Here is a 21,778-nt window from a genome sequence, read left to right on the forward strand (position 1 = left end):
AACTTCTTGACATTGTAGACCATTGAGGGCAGTACTGATGGCTCAAGTTATTGGCTGCCTGCAATCCGCCCCACCCTGCTCCTCCAGGGCGTGGGGCCTGGCTGCTGGCTTTGATCAGGCCTAGTCATAAGGCCGTTGCAGGCATTTGGAGAGTGAGCAGGCAAAGGCGGCGAGTCATATCTGTTCCACTCTCCCCTTCTTTGCCTCTTAAAGCAAACAGATATAAAATGACCACTCATTTCAACCCCCCCCTGCTTGTGGCTGACATCCCTCACTGGGTCATTGGCCATTAGCATGAGCTATTCTTGTTGCGATATTAGCCTGTCTCCCGGATGAGGCCTCCGCGCTAATTCCATTGTGTTTCCCAGTACCTCAGAACTAGCAGTTTTGCCAGTTAATCACTGCATGTGAAATCTTCCAACTTGGGCCTTCAGGGAAAAGCAGGAGAGCAGCTAAAACCACCAAGTGGCATCCAGCTGCATTTGTTTCCCCAGACCTGGGACATGACTAAAATTTTTTTAAAATTCATTTCAATTTTTTTTTTCTAATGAAGAGTTATTTATTTGGATAGTAGAGTCACAGAGAGAAAGGGAGAGAGAGAGAGGGAAAGATCTGCTGGTTTATTTCCCAAGTAGCTGCAATGACTAGGATTAGACCAGATTGAAGCCAGGAGCTTCTGCTGGGTCTTCCACATGGGTGCAGGAGCCCAAAGACTTGGGGCATCTTACACTGCTTTCCCAGGCATATTAGCAGGAAGCTGGACTGGGTATGGAGCAGTCAGGACTTGAACCAGCGTCCATATGGGATGTGGCATTGCAGGTGGTGGCTTCACATGTTATACTACAGTGCCAGTGAGATACCTGGATTGAGTTCTGGGCTCCTGGCTTCAACCCTACTTGGCCCCTGGTTGTCCCGGCACTTGGTGAGAGAATCGGCAGGTGCAAGATTCGTGTCTGTCTCCTTGTCTATCTGCCTTTTAGACAACTTTTAAAAAATGTAATTCAAAACGAATTGGGTCTCAGGAGTTTTTAAGTGTGGAAAAGCTCAGGAAGATTTCTCCCATATAGGATGGGCTGCCACACGGGGATGTTGTGCTTCTCGCTTTGTATATAGTTGTGTGTAACCATGAGAAGCCTGTAGAAAGAAAGGAACAGGGAAAATGAACCAGGGTGTTGGCCTCCCAGGATGTGGTCCAGGCTGTGGGGGTGGAACAGGTGGCTTGTAAGGCATGGTGTGAATTCAATTTCCTTGTTCCCACAGACAAAGACGAATGCCAGTTTGGAGCTACTGTGGTCTGTGGGAACCATACATCTTGCCACAACACCCTTGGTGGTTTCTACTGTGTTTGCCTCGGAGGCTATCGGGCCACAAACAACAACACGACATTCATTCCCAATGATGGCACCTTCTGCACAGGTACTCAAGAGGGGCTGTACAGCTGACCGCATGTTGTTGGCAGGATGGTATCTGGGCTGATGGGTGGTGGGCAGGAGCTGGACAAGTGATAGTTTAAAGGAGGAACTCTGCTAGAAGGATAACTGGTTATCAGCTGTGGGACACAGTGTTTGCCGAGAATCTCATTGCTGGTTCCTGGATTCTGAAACACCTTGCATCCAGCAGTGAATTGTGCCTGGCAGAGTGGAGCCTGTTGTTCATGGCTTCCTTAGAGGTCACCCTGACCGGTGAGGAGTGAGTGGCAAGGATGATTGAAGGCAGTTCTGCAGAACCAGAGGTGTTCCCAGAGCTGTCAAGAACTGGATCCAAGCAAGCAGCACGGTGCTACTCCTCTGTGTAGGTGTTGGCCACAGCAGGCTGAGAGTGAGATGGGAGAAGGGACTGGTATAGACATACAGCTTTGGTTTGTCATCTTCCTGCTTCTGTGACTTTAGGCATGGCCCTAGCAGGGTTTGCTGCAAACTGCACGGTAAGTTCTCTGTACTTTGAGATTCCCTCAGATTCGGGAATGCATTGTGACGCTGAGGGCAGCAGGAACCTCCTGTTTCCCAAGTTCATCTTCTGCACTGCTAGGGCGTGCTGCTTGCTGGCTCCTCTTCCGGAGAAACATAACAGCACCTGCTTGGCCAAGAACTGGGGCAAAGGCTCCCTAAGAGCCTGCAGGGTGTGCACACTTTGCTATTCACCAGCTCCTAAGGCCTCCTTCCCACAGCTTGTATCCAAAGCTTGTGCCTTTGATGAGGTCAGCACTTTCATTCCCAGATCTCAGTCCTTAGCCTCAATACAGGCTTCACTTGCCCTGTGTGCCTCTGTCCTAGGCTTCTCCTAAAATTTGGAACTGTTACCCTATGGGGCAGCTCTGGCACAAAGCAAACCCAGGGGAGCCTTCTAGTTCTCTAAACAATACATACTTATTTATTTGGAAGAGAGACAGAGAGACAGAAACAGACAGATCTCCCTTCTGCTGGTTTGCTACCCAAGTGTCTGCAATAGTTAGGACTTGCCCAGGCTGCAGCCAGGAGCTGGGAACTCAGTCTGGGTATTTTGTATGAGCAGCAGGGACCCAATTACTTGAACCTGCAGCACCTGCTGCCTCCCAGGGTGCACGTTAGCAGAAAGCTGGAATGGAGAATGATGCAGAGGCTTGAATCTAGGTGCTCCAATACAGGAGACGAGTGCCCCAAGTGCAGCATAATCGCTGGCCTAAACATACTCCCTTTTGCTCTGATTGCAATAGTCTATGCTTTCTCTTCCCAAAAGGAGATGGAAGAAATGAATCAATGTTTTGCCACGTGGCAGGGGTAGTGTTTCTCCCACACTTGTCTAAAAAAAAAAAATAGGAGTCACTAAGATGGAGGCAACCACTGAACAGTTTGTAAATCTTTGTCAAAATACCTCTGCCTTTGTAATTTTAGATTAGCATGAAATTTATAACATGTCTGTCTGCTCTACAATCTGGTACCTCGCTTCTACAGTGTTTGATATTTTCTCCATATCCACCTTCACGAAGTAAGGTACACAAACTTTACTCACAACACAATGATCTATTTCAATAAAAAATAAATATAGCCTGAAAGAAAAATAAATGTATATCCACAAAAGGCTTGTGCTTGAATCATAGCACAAACTGGAAACAGCCCAATAATCATCAATGGAAAGGGGATCAATAACTGTGTTACACTCACACAGTGGAGTATTACTCAGCAACAGAAAGAAGCTATCTGTCGATACCCACTTGACAGGGGAGAGTTTTCCCTTATTATTATTGTTATTGGAAAGGCAGTCACGAAAAGAGAAGGAAAGGCAGAAAGAAAGAAATCTACCTGCTGGCTCACTCCCCAAATGGCTTTAGTGGTCGGACCTGAGCCAATCTGAAGCCAGGATTCAGGAGCCTCATCTGGGTCTCCTGTGTGGGTGTAGGGGCCAAGGACTTGAGTCACCCCCTGCTTCTTTCCCAGGCCATAAACAGGGAGCTGAACTGGAAGTGGAGCAGCCAGCCGGGACTTGAATTGGTGCCCATATGGGATGCCAGCACTGCAGGCAGAGGCTTAGCTTGCTGTGCCACTGTGCCAGCTTCAGCATGGGAGGATTATAACTTTATGTCGGGAACCCATGTTAGGCCACTGAGACACCAGTCCCAGATGTTCTGCTTCCAATCCAGCTTCCTGCTATGCTACTGGGAACGCAGCAGCCGATGGCCTCTGTACCAAAGGGAAGACCCGGGTAAATCTGACTCCTGGCTTTGGCCTAGGCGAGCCTTGGCAGTTGCACCATCGGGGAAGTGAACCAACCAGATGGAAGATCTTTCTTTCTGTCTCTCCTCAGCCTGTAACTCTCCTTTTCAAATAATCAAATCAATCTTAAATAAAGCAAGCAAAACTTTATCTTGAATGAAAGAAGCCAGTCATAAAATGTACGCAAGAAAAGGTTCCGCTTTGATGAAGTACAGACAGACCTACTAGAACTTCAAAAAAGTGATTGCTTCTGTCTTGCCACATTCAGATCTAGCAGAACCTGCCACAAGGTCACTTCTGGGGCCCTGGACAGCAACCCCTGAGAATGTGTGTCTACCCTGCACACGGCCATGCTCAGACATGGACTGTGGAGGAGCAGCTGGGTGCCAGGGAGAAGTGAGTCAGTGAAGAGGCATGGCCCTTTCCTGTAAGCCCCGCAGCTGGCATTATTGAGGGCTTCCTATCTGCCAGACACTGCCCTGAGTGCCGCGCTCTGGATCTCAGGTAATCCCTGCCCGAGAGAAAGCCTGCTCTAATTAGTTCCACTTTACAGAGGTTTAGCAGGGTTCAGAGACATGCTGGAATACCACTGGAAAGTAGCAGAACCATTTTTCAAGTCGCTCTGACTCCCCAAGCCCATGCTAGCCACGGCTGGGGAAGGCTATTGCACACTGAAGATGGCCTTGGGACCATGGAGAGTGTCCTCTTTGGCTCAACTGGTTGCTAGCAAGGAGCTGTTCTGGCTGAGGTTCAAGTTCATTGATCCCTTCAGGGCTTGGGAATGTCCAGCCCGAGGCCGTGTAAGGCCAACAAAATCATCTGATCTGGCTCTGCCAAGGCAACCACAGGCGGGACTGGAAATTCAATAAATCTAGAGCCGGCTAATTTTCAAGTTGATGATTGTGCATGGCCTGTAAATGATGTTATAAATTTCCAAATGATCCTTGGCACATAAAAGCTTTCCCTCTGCTGCTACAGAATGGAATAGAGGTGTTTTCCCTTTTGATTCACTCAGTGTGTCAATGAGCTTGGCGTTTGCTGCTCAAAAGCAGTCCTACACCTCATACCCGTTAAGGTGACTTCAACAAACCAAACCAAACCAAACCAGAAAATAACAGCAAGTGTTGGTGAGGATGTAGAAATCATGGAATCCTTGGTAGGAATATATGGTGATATAACCTCTGGAGGTCCCAATGGCATTTCCTCAAAGAACTAAAAATAAGTAGGGGGTTTGCCACAATAGCCTAGTAGCTAAATCCTATCATTGCATGTGCTGGGGTCCCATATGAGCCTCAGTTTGTGTCCCGGCTGTTCTACTTCCCATCCAGCTCCCTGCTTGTGGCTGGCAAAGCAGTTGAGGACGGCCCAAAGCCTTGGGATCCTGCACACCCTTGGAGACTCAGAAGAAGCTCTTGCCTCCTGCTTTTAATTGGCTCCAGTGTAATCACTTGGGGAGTGAACTGGTGGGTGGAAGATCTTTATATCTCCTTCTCTCTGCAAATCTGCCTTTCTAATACAAATGAATAAACCTTTAAAAAAAGTTGCAGAGGTCAGTGGAGTTAGAGAAAGAGCGAATTCCTGACTAGAATAACATCTTGTTCAGGACTGGATGAGTTGGACATAGTGGTTAGGGTGCCTGTGTGCCTCCTTGGCGAGCCTGGCTTTGGTGCTTGCCTTCAGCTCTGGCCTCCAGCTTCCTGCCCAGGCCGACTCGGGGAAGCAGCTGGAGTAATTTGAGTCCCTGACACCCGTGTAGGAGACCTGGATTGCATTTCTGGTGCTCTGCCATGGCCCGGGCATTTGTGGCGTGAATGAGTTGAGTGGATGTACTCAGTCTTTCCAATAAATAAATTTAAAAATTTATATACTAAACAAGGAAGTGTTAAAAAGCAATCTTGCTAAGCAGGAATGATAAGTCAGATCTAAGAACACCTATAGACTTCTGCAATGTTGCCTTCATCTATACAATTTGAAGATTGATGTGGATTTTGCTCTATTTGTTCTACTTTGAGAATCCTTTTGGGACCTGGCGCCATGGCCTAGTGGCTAAAGTCCTCACTTTGAACGCGCCGGGATCCCATATGGGCTCCAGTTCTAATCCTGGCAACTCCACATCCCATCCAGCTCCCTGCTTGTGACCTGGGAAAGCAATCAAAGACAGCCCAAAGCCTTGGGACCCTGCACCTGTGTGAGAGACCTGGAGAAATTTCCTGGATCCTGGCTTTGGATTGGCACAACATTGGCCATTGTGCTCACTTGGGGAGTGAATCATTGGATGGAAGATCTTCTTCTGTCTCTCCTCCTCTGTGTGTATCTGACTTTGTAATAAAATAAATCTTTAAAAAAAAAAGGAATCCTTTTAAAACAGTTATTCCAAACTCCACAATTCCATTATCAGCAGTATTGCGTCTGACTTTCGGGTCTCCTTTTTGCTTACTCGTTGTTGTATCTGTGCTTTCCCATTTTGACATTATTTCCTGCTGCTGGAGTAGTTTCTCAATTTCTTTTCTCCAGAAAAGAAATGTCAGCAGTGTAACTCCTGCAATCCTTCATGTTCTAAAATGTCATTTCTTTGCTTAACAGAGCATGATGTTTGTTCTGTTCTCCTTAGGACTGTATAAATATTACCCCACAGCTCTGCAGCACTCAGTGTTTCTGACAGGAAGTCCTGGGTCAGGTTGGGTCTCTGTTCTTCATAGATGATGATTGCTTTTTTAAGGAGGGTTGTGGATGTTTCTCTTGTTCTGGGAGATTCAGAATGACTTTGATTTTTTTTTTTGTCTTAAAAAAAAAAAGCTTCATTGTCATGTCCTAAAATGTACCCGTTTAAAGTAAAAAATATACTGCTTTTTAGGATATAGGTTTTTAAAAAGGATTTATTTATGTATTTGTGTTTGAAAGGCAGAGTTGCAGAGAGAGAAGAGACAGATCTACCTTCTGTTGATTTACTCCCCAAATCGACATCATGACCAGACTTGGACTGGGCCGAAGTCAGGAGCCAGAAGCTTCTTCTGTGTCTCCCACATTTTTTCACAGGCTCCCAAGCACTTGGTTCATCTTCGGCTGGTTTCCCAGATGCACTGGCAGGGAGCTAACTGAGGAGTAGCTGGGACATGAGGGAGTACCCATGAGGGATGTTGGCTCCATGGGAGATGGTTCTTCCTGCTAACCACAATGATGGCCCCCTAGAACATGATTTTTATGGAAAAATAATCTGTAGATTTCAAACTTTGTAATACCAAAATTTAATTCTACTTTTTCATGAGTATTTTAAATGTGTGAGAAACACGCGGATATATATATAGAGAGAGAGAAAGAGAGAGAGAGGGTGGGGGGTGGAGAAAGAAAGGGAGAGAGAGAGAATAAACACTTCCATTTGCTAGTTCACTCCCCAAATACCTGTGATGGGTGAGGTTGGGTTGGTCTGAAACCAGGAGCTGGGAACTCAGTCTAGGTGTCTTACATGGGTGGCAGAACTCAATTCCTTGAACTGTCATCGCTGCTTCCTGGGGTCTACACTGGCAGGAAGCTGGAGTCAGGAGCCAGAGGTGGGAATCGACACCTTGTCCCCTCCACCTGACTCTGATTTGGAGCATGGGTGTTCTAGCTGGTGGCTAACTACCAAGCTAAATGCTTTCTTTTGCAAAAACTTTTTGAGACCCCAACATATATTCATGGAAACCTATAAACATTGCTATGAACTAATAATGGAACATTTCCATCACTCCCCAAGACACCCCATATCTGTGGACGCTCCTGCTTCCTCCGACTGTCCTAGGCAACCACTAATCCACGTTCTAGCTCTATGGATTTGCATATCCTGGAGACTTCACGTACCAGGACTGTGTGCTATGGAGCCTTTGTGACAGACTGGGTTTTTCTGAGTGCGTATTGCATTTCTGTCAGATTGCTTTTCCTGGTAGCTGTATCTCTGCCTCTTCATCTGGGATGCGAAGGGGAATCTTGCACCCAGGCTTTGAAAAAATTGGGGTGGGCCTGAGGAGCCCTTGAACCTGGAGTTGGGTGAGGAAGCTCCAGAGAGAGAGAGAGAGAGAGACAGACAGACAGACATAGCAGGAAGACTCTGTTCTGGGCCTGGTGGCTAGGATTAAGTTCAGCTTTTGAGCCCAGGCTTTCCTTTCCCTTTTCCTTTTCCTTTTTCTTCCCTTCTCTTCTATTCCCTTCCCCCTTCCCTTCCCTCCCCTCCCCTCCCCTCCCCTCCACTCCCATCCCCTCCCCTCCACTCCCATCCCCTCTCCTCTCCTCTCCTCCCCTTTCCTTTCCTTTTCTTCCTTCCTTTTTTAGATTTATTTCATTTTTATGGGGAAGTCAGATATACAGAGAGGAAGATCTTCCGTCTGATGATTTACTCCCCAAGTACCCGCAATGCCTGGAGCTGAGCTGCCCTGAAACCAAGAGTCAGGAGCCTCTTCCAGGTCTCCCACATAGGTGCATAGTCCCAAGGCCTTGGGCCATGCTTTTCTGCTTTCCCAGGCTATGAGCAGGAAGCTGTATGGGAAGTGGAGCAGCCAGGACACAACCTGGTGCTCATATGGAATCCTGCCACATTCAAAGTGAAGATTTAGCCACTAAGCCATCATGCCAGACCCGCAAAGAACTCATTTATATTTTAAAATTATTTATTTAAAAAATTTTTGATGCTTTTACGATTTTGATTAGGATGTGAAGGGTCAAGGGCTAGAAGAAAGTGATTGTGACCACTGTTTTGACATTCTCTTTTTTTCTTCCTGAATCTTAGCGGGAAGGGAGAGTTGGAGGAGAAGCCATACCCAGCTTCCCAACCATCTCAGGGTCCCCAGTATGGGTCATGCTCTGAGGGTCCCACTCAAGTGGTTTTGATAGTTCAGTAGTTCTGTACTGCTGCCAATCTTGCCACTCCGATCATGATGAACTCTCTCCAGAATCCACCAGCTGACATAGTCCACCTTAGAGTCTCTGCTTGCCTGGGTATTCACTGCTAACTCTTGGCTGGGTAGTTGATCGATATGTTCTGTCCTCCATCCTTTGTTATGGTAACAGGTGTCCTCTGCAGGTTTCAGTGTACTGCTAAATCTTCCATTTGCATCTGGATATGCTGTCCACTGCTCTAAGCCACTGAGGAGGCCCAGCTCTGACATATGCACTCCATGGTCAGATCATGAAACCTGCAGTTTTCTCCATGGTTGGAGTTTTGAATCCAGCAGTTCAGTTTGTGGATTCCCAAAGAAACTTCATCTGAGGTGATCCCTGACCTGATTCTTGTGAGTGCATGCCAATGCAGGGTATGGCAGAGTCCGTCTCTCAAATTGGCCTGTGCACACACTGTTAGTTGCAGTTGCTGGGTCAGTTGTTTCTAGCCCTGTCTTCTAAGCAAACTAACAGGTGTTGTAGTGCAGCCTGATCTGCCCACCGCACACTCAGCCCCCACGCAAACCAATGGTAATTGTAGCTTAGTCAGAATGACCCACAATATCCACCACCAGGCCTGCCTCTTGCCTTGGTTCCCATGTTTGCCAGTATACTGGCCTTGTCTGTCCCACAGCCCACTCAGTTCTCATACATATCAATGGGCTTTGAAGCCTAGTTCAACCCAACCAGTCCCACTATCCAGCCCACACATGTGCTGGTGGGCCACTCTCTGTCCCAGTCCTGGTTCTCATTCTCACCAGTAGGAGTGGCTGCTCAAGAAGGAGGTGCCCACTGTTTCCTTCATGGGCCCACTCCCACTCCAGATCTTGCACTCTCCAGGTGATATTGCAGTTTAGCTCGTCAGAGTCCCCCCTCCCTACCCCCTGTGCCAGCATCTACTAGCTGATGCTACAACAAAGCCCAACCAACACTTACCCCTCTGGCTTATGCATGTATCAGTAGGTACAGCCTGTCGAGCCTGGCTTGTCCCCGATCCGGCTTACATGCAGGTGATTAGGTGTTGTAGCCCTGCCTGACCTGGTCTGCCCCTGATCCTGGCTCTCATGCTTACCAGTGGGAATAGTAGCCTGGCAGGGGATCTCCCCGAAGCCCCTCTACCAGGCTCACCCACTCTCCCCCAGGTCTCATGTGTGCAGGTTGGGTGCTGTGATCCAGTCTGGTATGTATTGCCCACCTCACCTTGGCATTTGCCAGTGGGTGCTGTAGCCTGGCCCGGCCTGGCCTGCCCCCAGTTCTAGCTCACACTGGTGGGGACTACAGCCTAGCCAGCCCAGCCAGCCCTCAATCCCCGCCCTAGTGTGAACTGGCTGGTATTGTGGCCCGGACCGACATGACCCACATATCGTTCTAGCTCTTGGATTCACCAACGGGTGTTATGAACTGGCCCTGCCTGTCTTGTCTCAGACCTGAGCCCAAGGTAAGCCCATGGGTACCGTACCTGATTTGGTCTAGGCTGCTCACTTTCTTGGTTCTCGTGCCCACCTGCAGGGACCGTGTCCCAACAGAGGAGTTGCCCAAGCTTCTCTGTTAGAACCTCTCCCAATACCAGATCTTGCACATACCAGTGGGTCCATGGGCCAGCCCTACTTAGCCCATCTCCTGTCCTAGCAGGAACAGTGGCTTTTCCTGACTGGCCCACACCCATTCCGGTTCTTATTGTTGGATGTTACAGCCCAGCCTAGCCTGGTCCGAACCCAGACACAGCTCACACATGGCTCAGCAGGGACATAGACCTAACCCAGCCCATCCTACACCAAACTTGGTTCTCACGAGATCCACTGGGTGCTGGAGTCTAGCCTAATCTTGCATATCCTAGAGTCCACACCCACACCGAGGGAGACTGCCAGACTGCATCCCCTACTCTGTCCCCAGTGTTCACCAGTGGGACCCACAACCCAGCTAGGGTGTCCCCTTAGCTCCCCAACCAGGCCTGATCCCAGCCACTGATCTCACGTGTGCCAGTGGTTGCTCTGACTCAGCTTGGAATAGCTCCTCCCCTTCTTGGCCTTTGCCTTTGGATGCTGCAGCTTGGCCTGGCCCAGCCAGCCCCTAGTCCCAACTCTCACTAATGGGTGCTGGAACCTGGTCGTGCTCAGTCTGCTCTCATCCCTGACTCATGCAAACAGGTAGGTGTAGCAGCCTAGCCCAGCCTGATCCTGTTTTCTGCACTTGCCAGTGGGCTATGGTTTGCTTGGCCCTGCCTGGTCTGGCCTCTTTCAAAACCAACTCACACATTTGCTGACAGATGGAGCTACCCTGCCCAGCCTTCCCAACACCTAGGCCTGGACAATGTGCTCAATGGTGGGAGCAATGACTCACTAGGGGAGTTTCCTGCTCCGGCCACTCCCATGCCTGTGTGTGCTTGGCCCTTACCCAACATGGCCTGCCTCATCCATCCTGGCCTTTGTATGAGCTGGTGTGGCCCAGCCTGCCCCACACTCTGTTTTAGAGTGCTCATGCGGGTGCTGCAGCCTGGACCTGCCTGCTTGCTCCCAGTCCCAGTACCAGTGAGCATCGGTGAGTTCCATGGTCATGCCTAGCTCAGCACATCACCATTCCAACTTTTAAGCTAACTAGTGGGAATTTTAGTTCCATAAGATTGGGCCCACATATCTCCCATAGAATCCACTTCTGGACCTGGTTCTGTTACATGCTGCTTGGAGTCATGGCACAGTCTAATGTGGCCCATACCCCGATCCAACATTCACTGTCAGGTACTGGGATCTAGCCCTGCTACACGGTCCCCTAGCCACAGCTTATGTGTGCACTGGCATGTGTTGGTCAGCCATGTTCCATGCTGACAAGCCCAATCCAGGACTTCCATGTGGGCTGGTGCATCAGTCTGACCCCAAACTATCTTCAGGGCTCTCTCCTTCAAACCACCAGCTCCCAGTCCCCTCACTTGTAAGTACAGTGGCCCCATTGTTGGGGGTCCCTCAGGATTCATTCCTCATCTACATGTACCGTAGTCTTCTCTGTGGATGTCCCTAGGCAGTAATTTTGTACCCCCACGACCTCAGAGCTCGCCACTGGGCAGCCAGCGTTTGGAGCCATGATCCTAGGCATGCCCAGAGCTGTCTGAGATCCATTCCTGGCATGGTCGCTGTGGATGGAGGAAATTCTTAGACCTTTGGCCTAGAAAAGCCCAGGACCCTCTCCACCGCCAGCTTTCAGAGCTGGGGACCTAGGATCCCCAGCAGGAAGTCTGGGCTGGCATAGGTCCCACACACCCATGCCGTGCCACTGCTCATACCTGGACTCCCTGCAAAGAACTCTTAATGAGTAACATGAGTGCTGTGGTGTAGCTGGTTAAGTTGCTGTCTGCAAAACTGTTGTCCTGTATGGTTGCTGGTTTCAGTCCAGACTGCTGCACTTCTGACCTTTTCCTTGCTAATGTGCCCGAGAAAGCAGCAGAAGATAGCCAGGGTCCTTGGGCCCCTGCACCTATGTGGAAGACCCAGATGAAACTTCTGGCTCTCAGCTTCTGCCTGTACTGGCCCAAGTCATTGCAGTCATTTGAAGAGTCTTGTAATTCTGCCTTTTAAATAAATGAAATATATATGTGTATATTTAGCCCTCGTAGTACAAGAATGTCATGGTTCTGTTGGAAACGAATGCTCTCATTTGTTAAGGGGAGACCGAGGATATGGGACAGTGACTGTCACCATGTTTGCCTTATTTTGTTTTTTTCCATTTTTCTCTTGTGTTTGGGATGGGTTTCAAGATGTTGATGAGTGTGAAGTTCCTGGCCTGTGCAGGCATGGAGGACGGTGTGTGAACACTCCTGGGAGCTTTGCATGCCACTGTGTGGATGGATACTTGCCTGAGAACGGGCCCTCGCCTTTCCACCCAGCCAGAGATGCCACATCATGCACAGGTAGGTATCCACTCAAGAATGCGGCATCTGCAGGTGAAATTCTGATCATGGTGATCCGCATTGCCTTGGGGATGTGGGTGGGAATGACCTGTTTCTTTGTAATTTGTGCAGCCTACAAAAAAAATAAAGCATATAGGAACTTCCTCAGGGTAGATGGGGACATGTTAGAAGAGCTGAAATCAGCCAGCTTCAGAGATAGTCAGCGGCCAATAGCTGTTCTCAGAGTAATGGTTGTGTTAGAGAATGAGCACAGAGGATGGGTTAAGGACCCTGTGTCCAGCGGGCCCCTGACAATGTTGAAGGCATATGTGTCTTAAGGTAGGTGTCTGGCAAGTCAGCTTTTCTACTTACTTGTACTAGATGTCTCTTTAGTTAAGAGGAGCTCGTGGGAGTTGATGGCTGAATGTTTCCAGTTTTGTGCCAGTGCAGATGCAATTATTTCTTCAAGGCCAGAAGACTGCACGAAGTTGCTCAATGAAAACAACCCCAGGGGGTGTGGGGCCTTGAGCTGGTGTACCCCAAATATGGCTTGGGTCTTTGTGAGGCGTATGGTTGGGCTGAAGTGAGAGGATGAGTTTTCAAAATTTGCATTCATAGGGTAACAAAATTGATATTTATTTTCAGAAATAGACTGTGGCACCCCTCCCGAGGTCCCAGGTGGTTACATCGTAGGGAATTACACCTCTAGGCTGGGGAGCCAGGTTCATTATGCTTGTAAAGAAGGATTTTTCAGTGCCACCAACGATGCCGTGTCAAGTTGCACAGCCCTGGGCACATGGGAGCCCCCCAAATTACATTGCCAAGGTGAGTTTCCGAAGGTTTGTTTCCCAGCATATACTATCTCAGGATTGTTCCCCCTTGTCTCCAAATTTTGCTGTGAGGTAGTGAATTAGTTGTATTCATGCGATAAATTCCTATTTGTTTCTGATCAATTTTCTGTTGATTCTCTTGCTATTTTCAGGAACAATAGTGAGAATACTTACTAGGGCTATACATGCATACACACACGCACACACACAAATTCTAGAAAACATCCGTCCATTTGTATAGTAAGCGCTTTTATAAAAAATCAGAAATGAGTAACATTTTTAATCACACAATGTAGAAGGTATTTATATACATATTTAAAATTGGATCTATTTATTTTTATTGGAAAAGTAGATTTATAGAGAGGAGAGAGTATATATTTTTCTCCTTTTAAAGAGTTTTGTGGTAGACTGTAGCATTAGACTTGCCAATAATGATCAGTAGTAATTATTACAATGGATTTTTCTGGGTTTTTGGTTTTTTATTCCTTTAGTTTGGGTTGTATTTGTTAAATTTAACCAGAGTTCCTCCCGTTTCTTCTAAGTGAGATTGGTCTGTTTTCTATTTCTGTGCCATTTTTGTGTGATTTGATGTCAGTGTTTCTTTTTTTTCTGTTTCCTGGAGTATGAAAAACTTACTTTGTAAGAACTTCTGGGAGTTTTTACCTGGAAAAATCATCTGGACATAGTGCTTTAGTAGTGGTAGTTCTGGAGTTCTTTAAAAACCTCTTACAGCTCCCAGGATGTTAGCCAATTTTTGTCATGTAAGCATTTTTAGAAACGGATCCATTTTTTTCAGATTTTCAGAGCCGTTTGCATGAAGAAGGGTAAAACACTCAGGCTTTTTGTGTTCTAGAATTATAGTAGTTTATAAGTTTTTGTTATAGTGAAATATTGGCAAGAATTGAAAAGGTCTGTCAGTAGGGAATGGGTTGGGTGCACTTGGGGCACAGCCATAGAATGGAACATTAGTTGCTCAATAAAATCATGTTGGAAAAACTGTTTATTGACATTGGTAATTATTGATAGCGTATCTCTGAGTTCCAAACTCTGTGCGTAACATGATCTTAATTTTGAAGAATGTCCTACTGTACAGGTACGCTTAGGGAAAAAATTGAGAGGGTCACACAGCAACCTGTTAACAGTGCTAATTCCTACATGGGAATCTTGAATGATCTTATGTTTTGTATGCATTCCGTTTTTGAAGATTTTTAAAAATATACATTAGATAAATGTGTCTGTTTTAGGAAAGAAAACAGAGCCATTTTCATTGAGGTATCTCATACCCAGGAAACCTCAGTGGTGTACCTGGGCGAGTTCATCCTTTTGAAACTCTGGTGGACTGGTCAGGCTCCAAGCACATTTTGGTAGTTATCATCCTTGGAGGTGAAGAAAAAGTATTTTATTTTATTTATCTAAGAGGCAGAATTGTAGAGAAATGGGAATAAAGGGGAAGAGAGAGAAAAAGAGAGAGCAGGGTGAAACCAGGAGCTGGGAACTTCATCTACATCTCCTGCATGGGTGTAGGGGCCCAAGTCACTGGCCATCTTCTTTTGCTTTCCAGGGACATTAGCAGGGAGCTGGATTGAAAGTGGAGCAGCCAGGGCCTGAGCCAGTGTCCATGTGGGGTACTGATGTGTCAGGTGATGGCTTAGCTGCTGTTCTGGCTCCCAGAGGTTAAGAAATTCTAGATGCCCATTGTAGTTTTCAGATGATGTTTCCACAGATTGATTAAAGTGTAGAACTCAGATTCAGGTGTGCCAGAGTGCCCGTTAATGACCCAGCCTAGGGTTTACATGGCAAAGCTGCATAAAGTGACTCCTGTTATTTGGACAGTTAGCTCCCCCTGCATTACGGGACTGGAGGCAGTGAGTGGTTTAGAGGAGGGTGATTGTTCCTCTGCTGGCGGCTTCCTCTGCCTGCTGATGGCCACCTCCCTCGCCATGGCTGTGGCTTCTGGAGGCACTGCCTACCCCTCTCTGAGCACACATGCTTCTTGTTTTCCCTTAGGCATTGCTGTGGGCTCTAGGACCTGGGCCCTGTGCTAGCTGTCACTGTATTCTCAGCTCCGTTAGGAAGCCACTGACAATGCCAACTGACTGTAGGCTTGGCTGCTGTTCAGGAAGACCCTGTCTGACTGGCTTCCCCTGGCTTGGAGATACAGTGGATGGATCCCGTTGTCTGCTGTCTCCTGGTCACTGTGTCTGGCAATGGGTGCCCCTGGGCAGAGGTGCCTGAGACAAAAATCCAGGACCATAGGCAGAGGTAGTAGCTCAGGAAGTGGGGCCTGGAAGCTTCCAAAGGCAAGGGCCCTTGTGGCCCCACTTCCTGCCTAAGTAGGAATGCCTCGAGATGTTCCTCACACATGTCGAGCACTTCTCTGGCAGGATGCTTCAGCTTGCATGGCTGTGGGTTTATTGTAATTAATTTTTAAATTTTCTGAAAAGAGGCTGGTTGATGGTAACAGCTTACAAAATCCAAGAGTTTGTTGTTTTTTTTTTTTCTTTTAGAATTTTATTTATTTGTATTGGAAACGCAGGATTTACAGAGAAAAGGAGAGACTGAGAGAAAGATCTTCTCTCTGTGGATTTACTTCCCAAGTAACTGCAATGACCCAAACTGAGCCAATCTGAAGCTAGAAGCCAGGAGGTTCTTCTGGGTCTCCCATGCAAGTGCAGCAGCCCAGCTTGTGATTTATCCATCACCTAACAGCCCGAGAGATAGGTTTCCACTGCCATGTTAATTGAGTCTTAGTTTTGGAGGTGTAAGGCCATGAGGTCACAGAGAACCTCAAATTGGCACAGATGCTTGATGGCAGAGACAAGGAGTGCACGCGTGTGTCTCCATCACTCTCTTTGTCTTCTCAGAAAACCAGCATTTAATCACGGATGAGGCTAAGGTTGATTTCTCCAACCCTAACCACCTCCCACTTGTGCCTCCTTTAATACCCTAAGCCAGTTAAGTTTCCACCCTCTGCTGTCTCATCGGGAAATGCATTTCAGCACAGGCAACCTTGAGTGACACAATCATGCTCTACTTAGCAAAAATTGGAGCCATAGCACAGGTGCAGTGTAGCTACTGGTGTTAATCTGCCTAGACCATCCAGGTCCTTGCAGCCTGCCACTTCCCCTGCGTTCCACTCATGGGTAAAGCTTCCTATTTGATTCTGAAGTGTGGTAGGGATTTATCTGTGATGTTGGGTAAGGATGAAACTGATCCTAATGTCATTTTCTTCCATTTTCACGCTTTGTCAGAGCTGTCCACACAGTCCTTGGTGTGTTTATTCCTAGTTAGACGTTTGTTGTTGTTGGAGATCGGTGTGAGTTAGAGGAATGAATCCATTGTTGGCTTCTCCCGGGCAGCTGGCACCATGTCCATGTGCTTTCCAGGTACTGCTCGCCACTTTCTCTCCTATCTCAGCTTGTCATACATCGATCGCTTAAGCAGTATGGGGAAAGCTTTCCATTGCTATATTAATTCTGCCACGATTGTGCTGGTGTTTATAGCTGAGCAGCAGCCAACAGGAGCGTCCCTTGCAATATGGTCCATTGTTGATGGGGGCCCATATGTTGCTAGTACTTGGCCTCTGATAGATTTTCCTCAGGGCTATTTTCTTGGGTAGACAATTAAAGCTAGCAGTGTGCAGAAACACTTTGATTTTCAAGATATGAGAGAAATGCAAATTGTGAGTTTGACCCTTAGACTGGACACAACACCCAGGGAGCCCCATTTTGAAGTTGATTACTTGAATGAAATCACAAACAGTGGGCGAGTAAGGAAAAGTGCTCAGCTGTGCTTATAAGTAGTTGACTGTATTCTTGAGGCGGATTCAGTCATTGTTATTTAATAATGTAATTAGCCAGAGAAACATGAGCACCCCAATGCATATGCAATGCAAATTAGAGCTGCTTGCTGTGTCTTCCTTGGTATAAACAACTTTAAAATGCTTTTTCCCTATGATAAGAATGGGTAGTTTTTAGGTAGACTTATATTTTTATTTTTTATTTTTATTTCAAGATTTGTTTATTTTTATTGGAAAGTCAGATATACAGAGAGGAGGAGAGACAGAGAGGAAGATCTTCTGTCTGCTGATTCACTTCCCAAGTGACTGCAACAGCCAGAGCTGAGCTGGTCTGAAACCAGGAACCAGGAGCTTCTTCCAGGACTTCCACGCGGGTGCAGGGTCCCAAGACTTTGGGCATGCTCTACTGCCATCCCAGGCTTCAGGCAGGGAGCTGGATGGGAATTGGAGCAGCTGGCACAAAAACTGGTGCCCATACAGGATCCTGGCACTTTGCAAGGGGAGGATTAGCTATTTGAGCTATTCTGCTCATCCCTATTTATTTTTATTCATTTATTTGATGTTTACTGATTTCCTCCACATGCTAACAATGGCTACGGCTGGGCTAGGTCGTAAGTTGTGACCTTAGCCGCTGTGCCAAACGGCTATCTACAAATTAGAAGATGTTTTGGATATCAGCAGTGACTGGGTACTCTTATAAAACATTAACCACCTGTTTGGTTGACTTCTGTGTACACTCAAATATACTCATGTCTTAGAATATTTGGGGCCAATAAAGATATCCAAAGGTTCAATACCGAGGCATCGTGAGAGCCAAGGATCTTGTGTCTGTTAAACATGTATAAAAATGGAGCAAACTCTGTGAGCAAATGGGAGGCAGAAGTAGACAGAGTTAGAGATTATGAAGTGACTACCTCCTTCTCGTCCCCTCACTGCTCATAACATTGAATCTAGATGGAAGAGAGGCCTCCTTCCTCCCTCCCTCCTCCCTCCCTCCCTCCGTTTCTCCCTCCCTCTCTCCCTCCCTACCTCCTTCCCTCTTTTCCTTCCTTCCTTCCTTCCTTCCTTCCTTCCTTCCTCCCTCCCTCCCTCCCTCCCTCTCTCCCTCCCTCCCTCTCTCCCTCCCTCCCTCCCTCCCTCCTTCCCTCCCTCCCTCCCTCCCTCCCTTCCTTCCTCCCTTCCTTCCCTTCCTTCCCTCCCTCCCTTCCTCCTTTTCCCTTTCTCTCTCTCTCTCTTTTAAATTCTCAGGACCAAAAGACCACTTGAGACAGTTGGGCTGCTGTGATAACAGTAATGGCAGCAGTTGAGAGCTTGCTGTGGGGAGACTGTCTTGGAAGTAACTGCTGTCTTGCAATACAGCTGGCACGCACGAAGGGCTGGAAAACAGTCCAGTTCTGTTAAACCCACTAATTCTGTACTGGAGGCTCCTTTAAGCAAAGCCAACTTTTTTTTTTTAATTACTTATTTATTTTGAAGGTAGAATTACATGGAGAGAAGGAGAGACGGAGAGACAGGTCTTCCATCTGTTTGTTCACTCTCCAGATACCTGGAGCCCGAAGTCAGGTTTCTCATCAGAGTTTCCATGTGTGTAGCAGGGGTTCAAGTATTTGGGATACGTCCTGCTGCTTTCCCAGGCACATTAGCAGGAAGCTTGATCAGAAGTGGAGCAGCCAGAACCCAAACTAGTACTCTTATGGGATGCTGGTGTTATAGGCAGCAGCTTAATGTGATGTGCCACAACACTGGATGTACATCACTTATATTTAAAGGTCAAGAGTAATTGATGAGGTGGAAGAAGATTATATACCATTCTTTCTTCTTCAAATGCTTTATCTCAATAAACAGACTTTTGTTTTAGAGGCCTAGATGTCATGAGTATTTAGCTTGGTATTCTAGCCTGGGGAGAGAATTAAAAATCAGAATGTATGCTGCAAGCGTAGCTATCCCTGGGCCTGTTGTTTGCAGCGGGAGTTGTGGCGGCTATGTTAGTCACATGTGTTATGCTTTCATGAAAGGTGTCGTGCCTAAGAGCCCCCCAGACGGGTTTCCTTTCTCCCTTCACCTCACTGTTCAGTTGTACTGACATAGTTTGGAATTTTATTTTCAAGTTATTTTTATTTATTTATTTATTTATTTTATGTTATTTTATTATTTATTTATTTAGGCTGGGGCTGGCATGATGGCCCAACTGGCTAATCCTTATCCTTGCAAGTGCCAGCCACTCATATGGGCACCAGAACGTGTTCAGCTGTTTCACTTCCCATCCAGCTCCCTGCTTGTGATCTGGTAAAGCAGCAGAGGGTGGTTAGTCCTAAACCTAGGGACCCTGCCTTTATGTGGGAGACCAGGAAGAGGCTCCTGGCTTCTGGCTTTGGATCAGCTCTACTCTGGCTGTTGTGGCCCTTTGGGCAGTGAACTAGTGGGTGGAAAATCTTTTCCTCTATCTCTCTTTATCTCTTCTATAAATCTGCCTTTCAAATAAAAATAAATAAGCCTTTAATTTCCAGCCCTGAGTTCTTGAATCCTTTCCTGGATCTTAAGTTCCCACTGACACCGATCTGCACATCTCGCTGCTTGTTCATATTTCTTCACAGTCAGCCTGGCAGCTCCCTCTTCCTTGGGACAGACATTCTGATTCTTTAATCAGAGTTGTTTTTGTTTCATTTTCAGGTTTTACTTATACATACACATTAAAAAATACTAAGCTATGTGAAGATGGCTTTCTTGTGTTTCTATGTGAAGTATAGTTTCAGGGATCCAGAATGGAAATGTCTCTTTCAGATGTGTGTCTCTGTAGATATTCTGTTGCCTTCTACTAGTTTAGGTTGAATACAGAAGAAATTTCATATACATTTTGTAATTTTAGTTTTGGAAAAAAAAAGATTTTGTTCACTTGAAAGGTAAAGAGAGGGATGGAGGAGAGAAGAAGAGGAGGATGAAGGAGCAAGCCAGCTTGAGAGAGATTAATTGAATTTCCATCTGCTGGTTCAATCCCTGAATGCCTGTGACAACCAGGTCTGTGCTGGGCTGGGACCAGGAACTTCATGCAAGTCTCTGGGAGGTGGCAGGGGCTTGAGGACTTGAACCACTTTCTGCTGCCTGCCAGGGTGTGCAACATCAGGAGACTGGATTGCAATCAGAAGAGCCTTTACTTGAAGCAGGCACTCTGATAGGGGATATCTTTCTTTCTTTCTTTTTTTTTTTTTTTTTTTAGATTTATTTATTTTTATTGCAAAGCCAGATATACAGAGAGGAGGAGAGACAGAGAGGAAGATCTTCCATCCAATGGTTCACTCCCCAAGTGGCCGCAACGGTTGGAGCTGATCCAATCCAAAGCCAGGAGCCAGGAACTTCTTTCCGGGTCTCCCACACAGGTGCAGGGTCCCAAAGCTTTGGGCTGTCCTTGACTGCTTTCCCAGGTCACAAACAGGGAGCTGGATGGGAAGGAGGTCCCCCGGGATTAGAACCGATGACCAAATGGGATCCTGGGGCGTGCAAGGTGAGGACTTTAACTACTAGGTTATCACGCCGGGCCCAGGGGATATCTTTCTTAACTGCTGTACTACAGTGCTACAGTGTGCACCAAATAATTCTAATTATAATATTATAATATCTAATCCTAATTATTTGGTGTCCTCCCCCTGCCCCACATTTCTTTTCAAAGTACATGCAAGAGCACGTGTTGTAATGGTTAAGTTGCTGCTTAAGATGCCTGCCTCCCATCTCCAAGTTCTCCTTCACTTCCAACTCCATCTTCCTGCTAATGTGCTAAATGCACCCTCGGAGGCAGCAGCTGATGGCTCAGGCTGTTTGGGTCCCTGCCAGTCATGTGGTAGGTCTAATTGGAGTTCTGGGCTCCTGTTTTTGCCTTGGCCCAGCCCTGGCTGTGTCGAGCAGTTGGAAAGTAAATAGTGGATGCAAGATCTTTATCTTCTTTCTTTATTTCTTAAATAAAATGAGAATAACTAAAACAACTTAACAATTAAAAAAAATCAAAGAGTTTATTTTATTAAAAAGATTCATAGAAATGTAGAAAAGGTTTCCTCTGTTAATTTTCCTTAAAATGTTGAGATTTCATATATATTTTATTTACTATTCAGTTGCTAGCAATTGCTACAATTGTACTGTCATTTACACAGAAGTTAATTGTCTAAAGATATATAGTAAAAGGGACCCAAGTTATGAATAACTAAAAGAACCCTAACGTGTTAAATTAATAGATAAAAGAATCCTTTGCAAATAAATAATCTCATAATTTGTTTTTTGTGTGTGCATATTTGGAAATTTTGTTACATTTTGGGTATGTTTCCTATATTTCTGAACAACCTTAGTGTTTATTCATACTTAGGATTGTTTTTGCCTCTTCATGGGAATGGCCTCTGCCTTGATTCAGTATCTGTTTCTAAACAAGAAGTCGCTGAGTGGGGAGGTAGGAAGCATCCTCAGAGACGCATCCCATCTTCCATCTGTTTCCCCTCGCAGAGGTCGACTGTGGCAGCCCCCCGGAAGTACCCCACGCCATCTTGGTCGGGCATCCCAGCTCCAGGCCTGGCACCGTGGCTCACTATGTCTGTCTGGAGGGCTTTGAGAGCCGCGGAGGGAAGATCAGCTCTGTCTGCACTGAGCAGGGCGTCTGGAGCGAGAGCACTGAGACCTGCACAGGTACGATCCCTTC

General features: G+C 46.7%; 1 protein-coding gene across 7 annotated transcripts in view; it reads left to right on the forward strand.

Annotated features, from left to right (window-relative positions):
• The window catches only part of SUSD1 (sushi domain containing 1), a 115,967-nt gene that overhangs the window by 21,498 nt on the left and 72,691 nt on the right, over positions 1-21,778 (forward strand). For all 7 annotated transcript variants that reach the window (XM_040963558.1, XM_040963555.1, XM_040963553.1 and 4 more), the window contains exons 3-6: positions 1,261-1,416; positions 12,343-12,495; positions 13,120-13,299; positions 21,586-21,765. In XM_040963558.1, coding sequence (XP_040819492.1) covers positions 1,261-1,416; positions 12,343-12,495; positions 13,120-13,299; positions 21,586-21,765 — 669 coding nt within the window. The remainder of the gene's footprint in view (positions 1-1,260; positions 1,417-12,342; positions 12,496-13,119; positions 13,300-21,585; positions 21,766-21,778) is intronic.

This window comes from Ochotona curzoniae, unplaced genomic scaffold (assembly GCF_017591425.1).
Source record: "Ochotona curzoniae isolate NIBS_2020 unplaced genomic scaffold, NIBS_Ocur_1.0 scaffold_3208, whole genome shotgun sequence".
NCBI classification, from domain to species: domain Eukaryota; kingdom Metazoa; phylum Chordata; class Mammalia; order Lagomorpha; family Ochotonidae; genus Ochotona; species Ochotona curzoniae.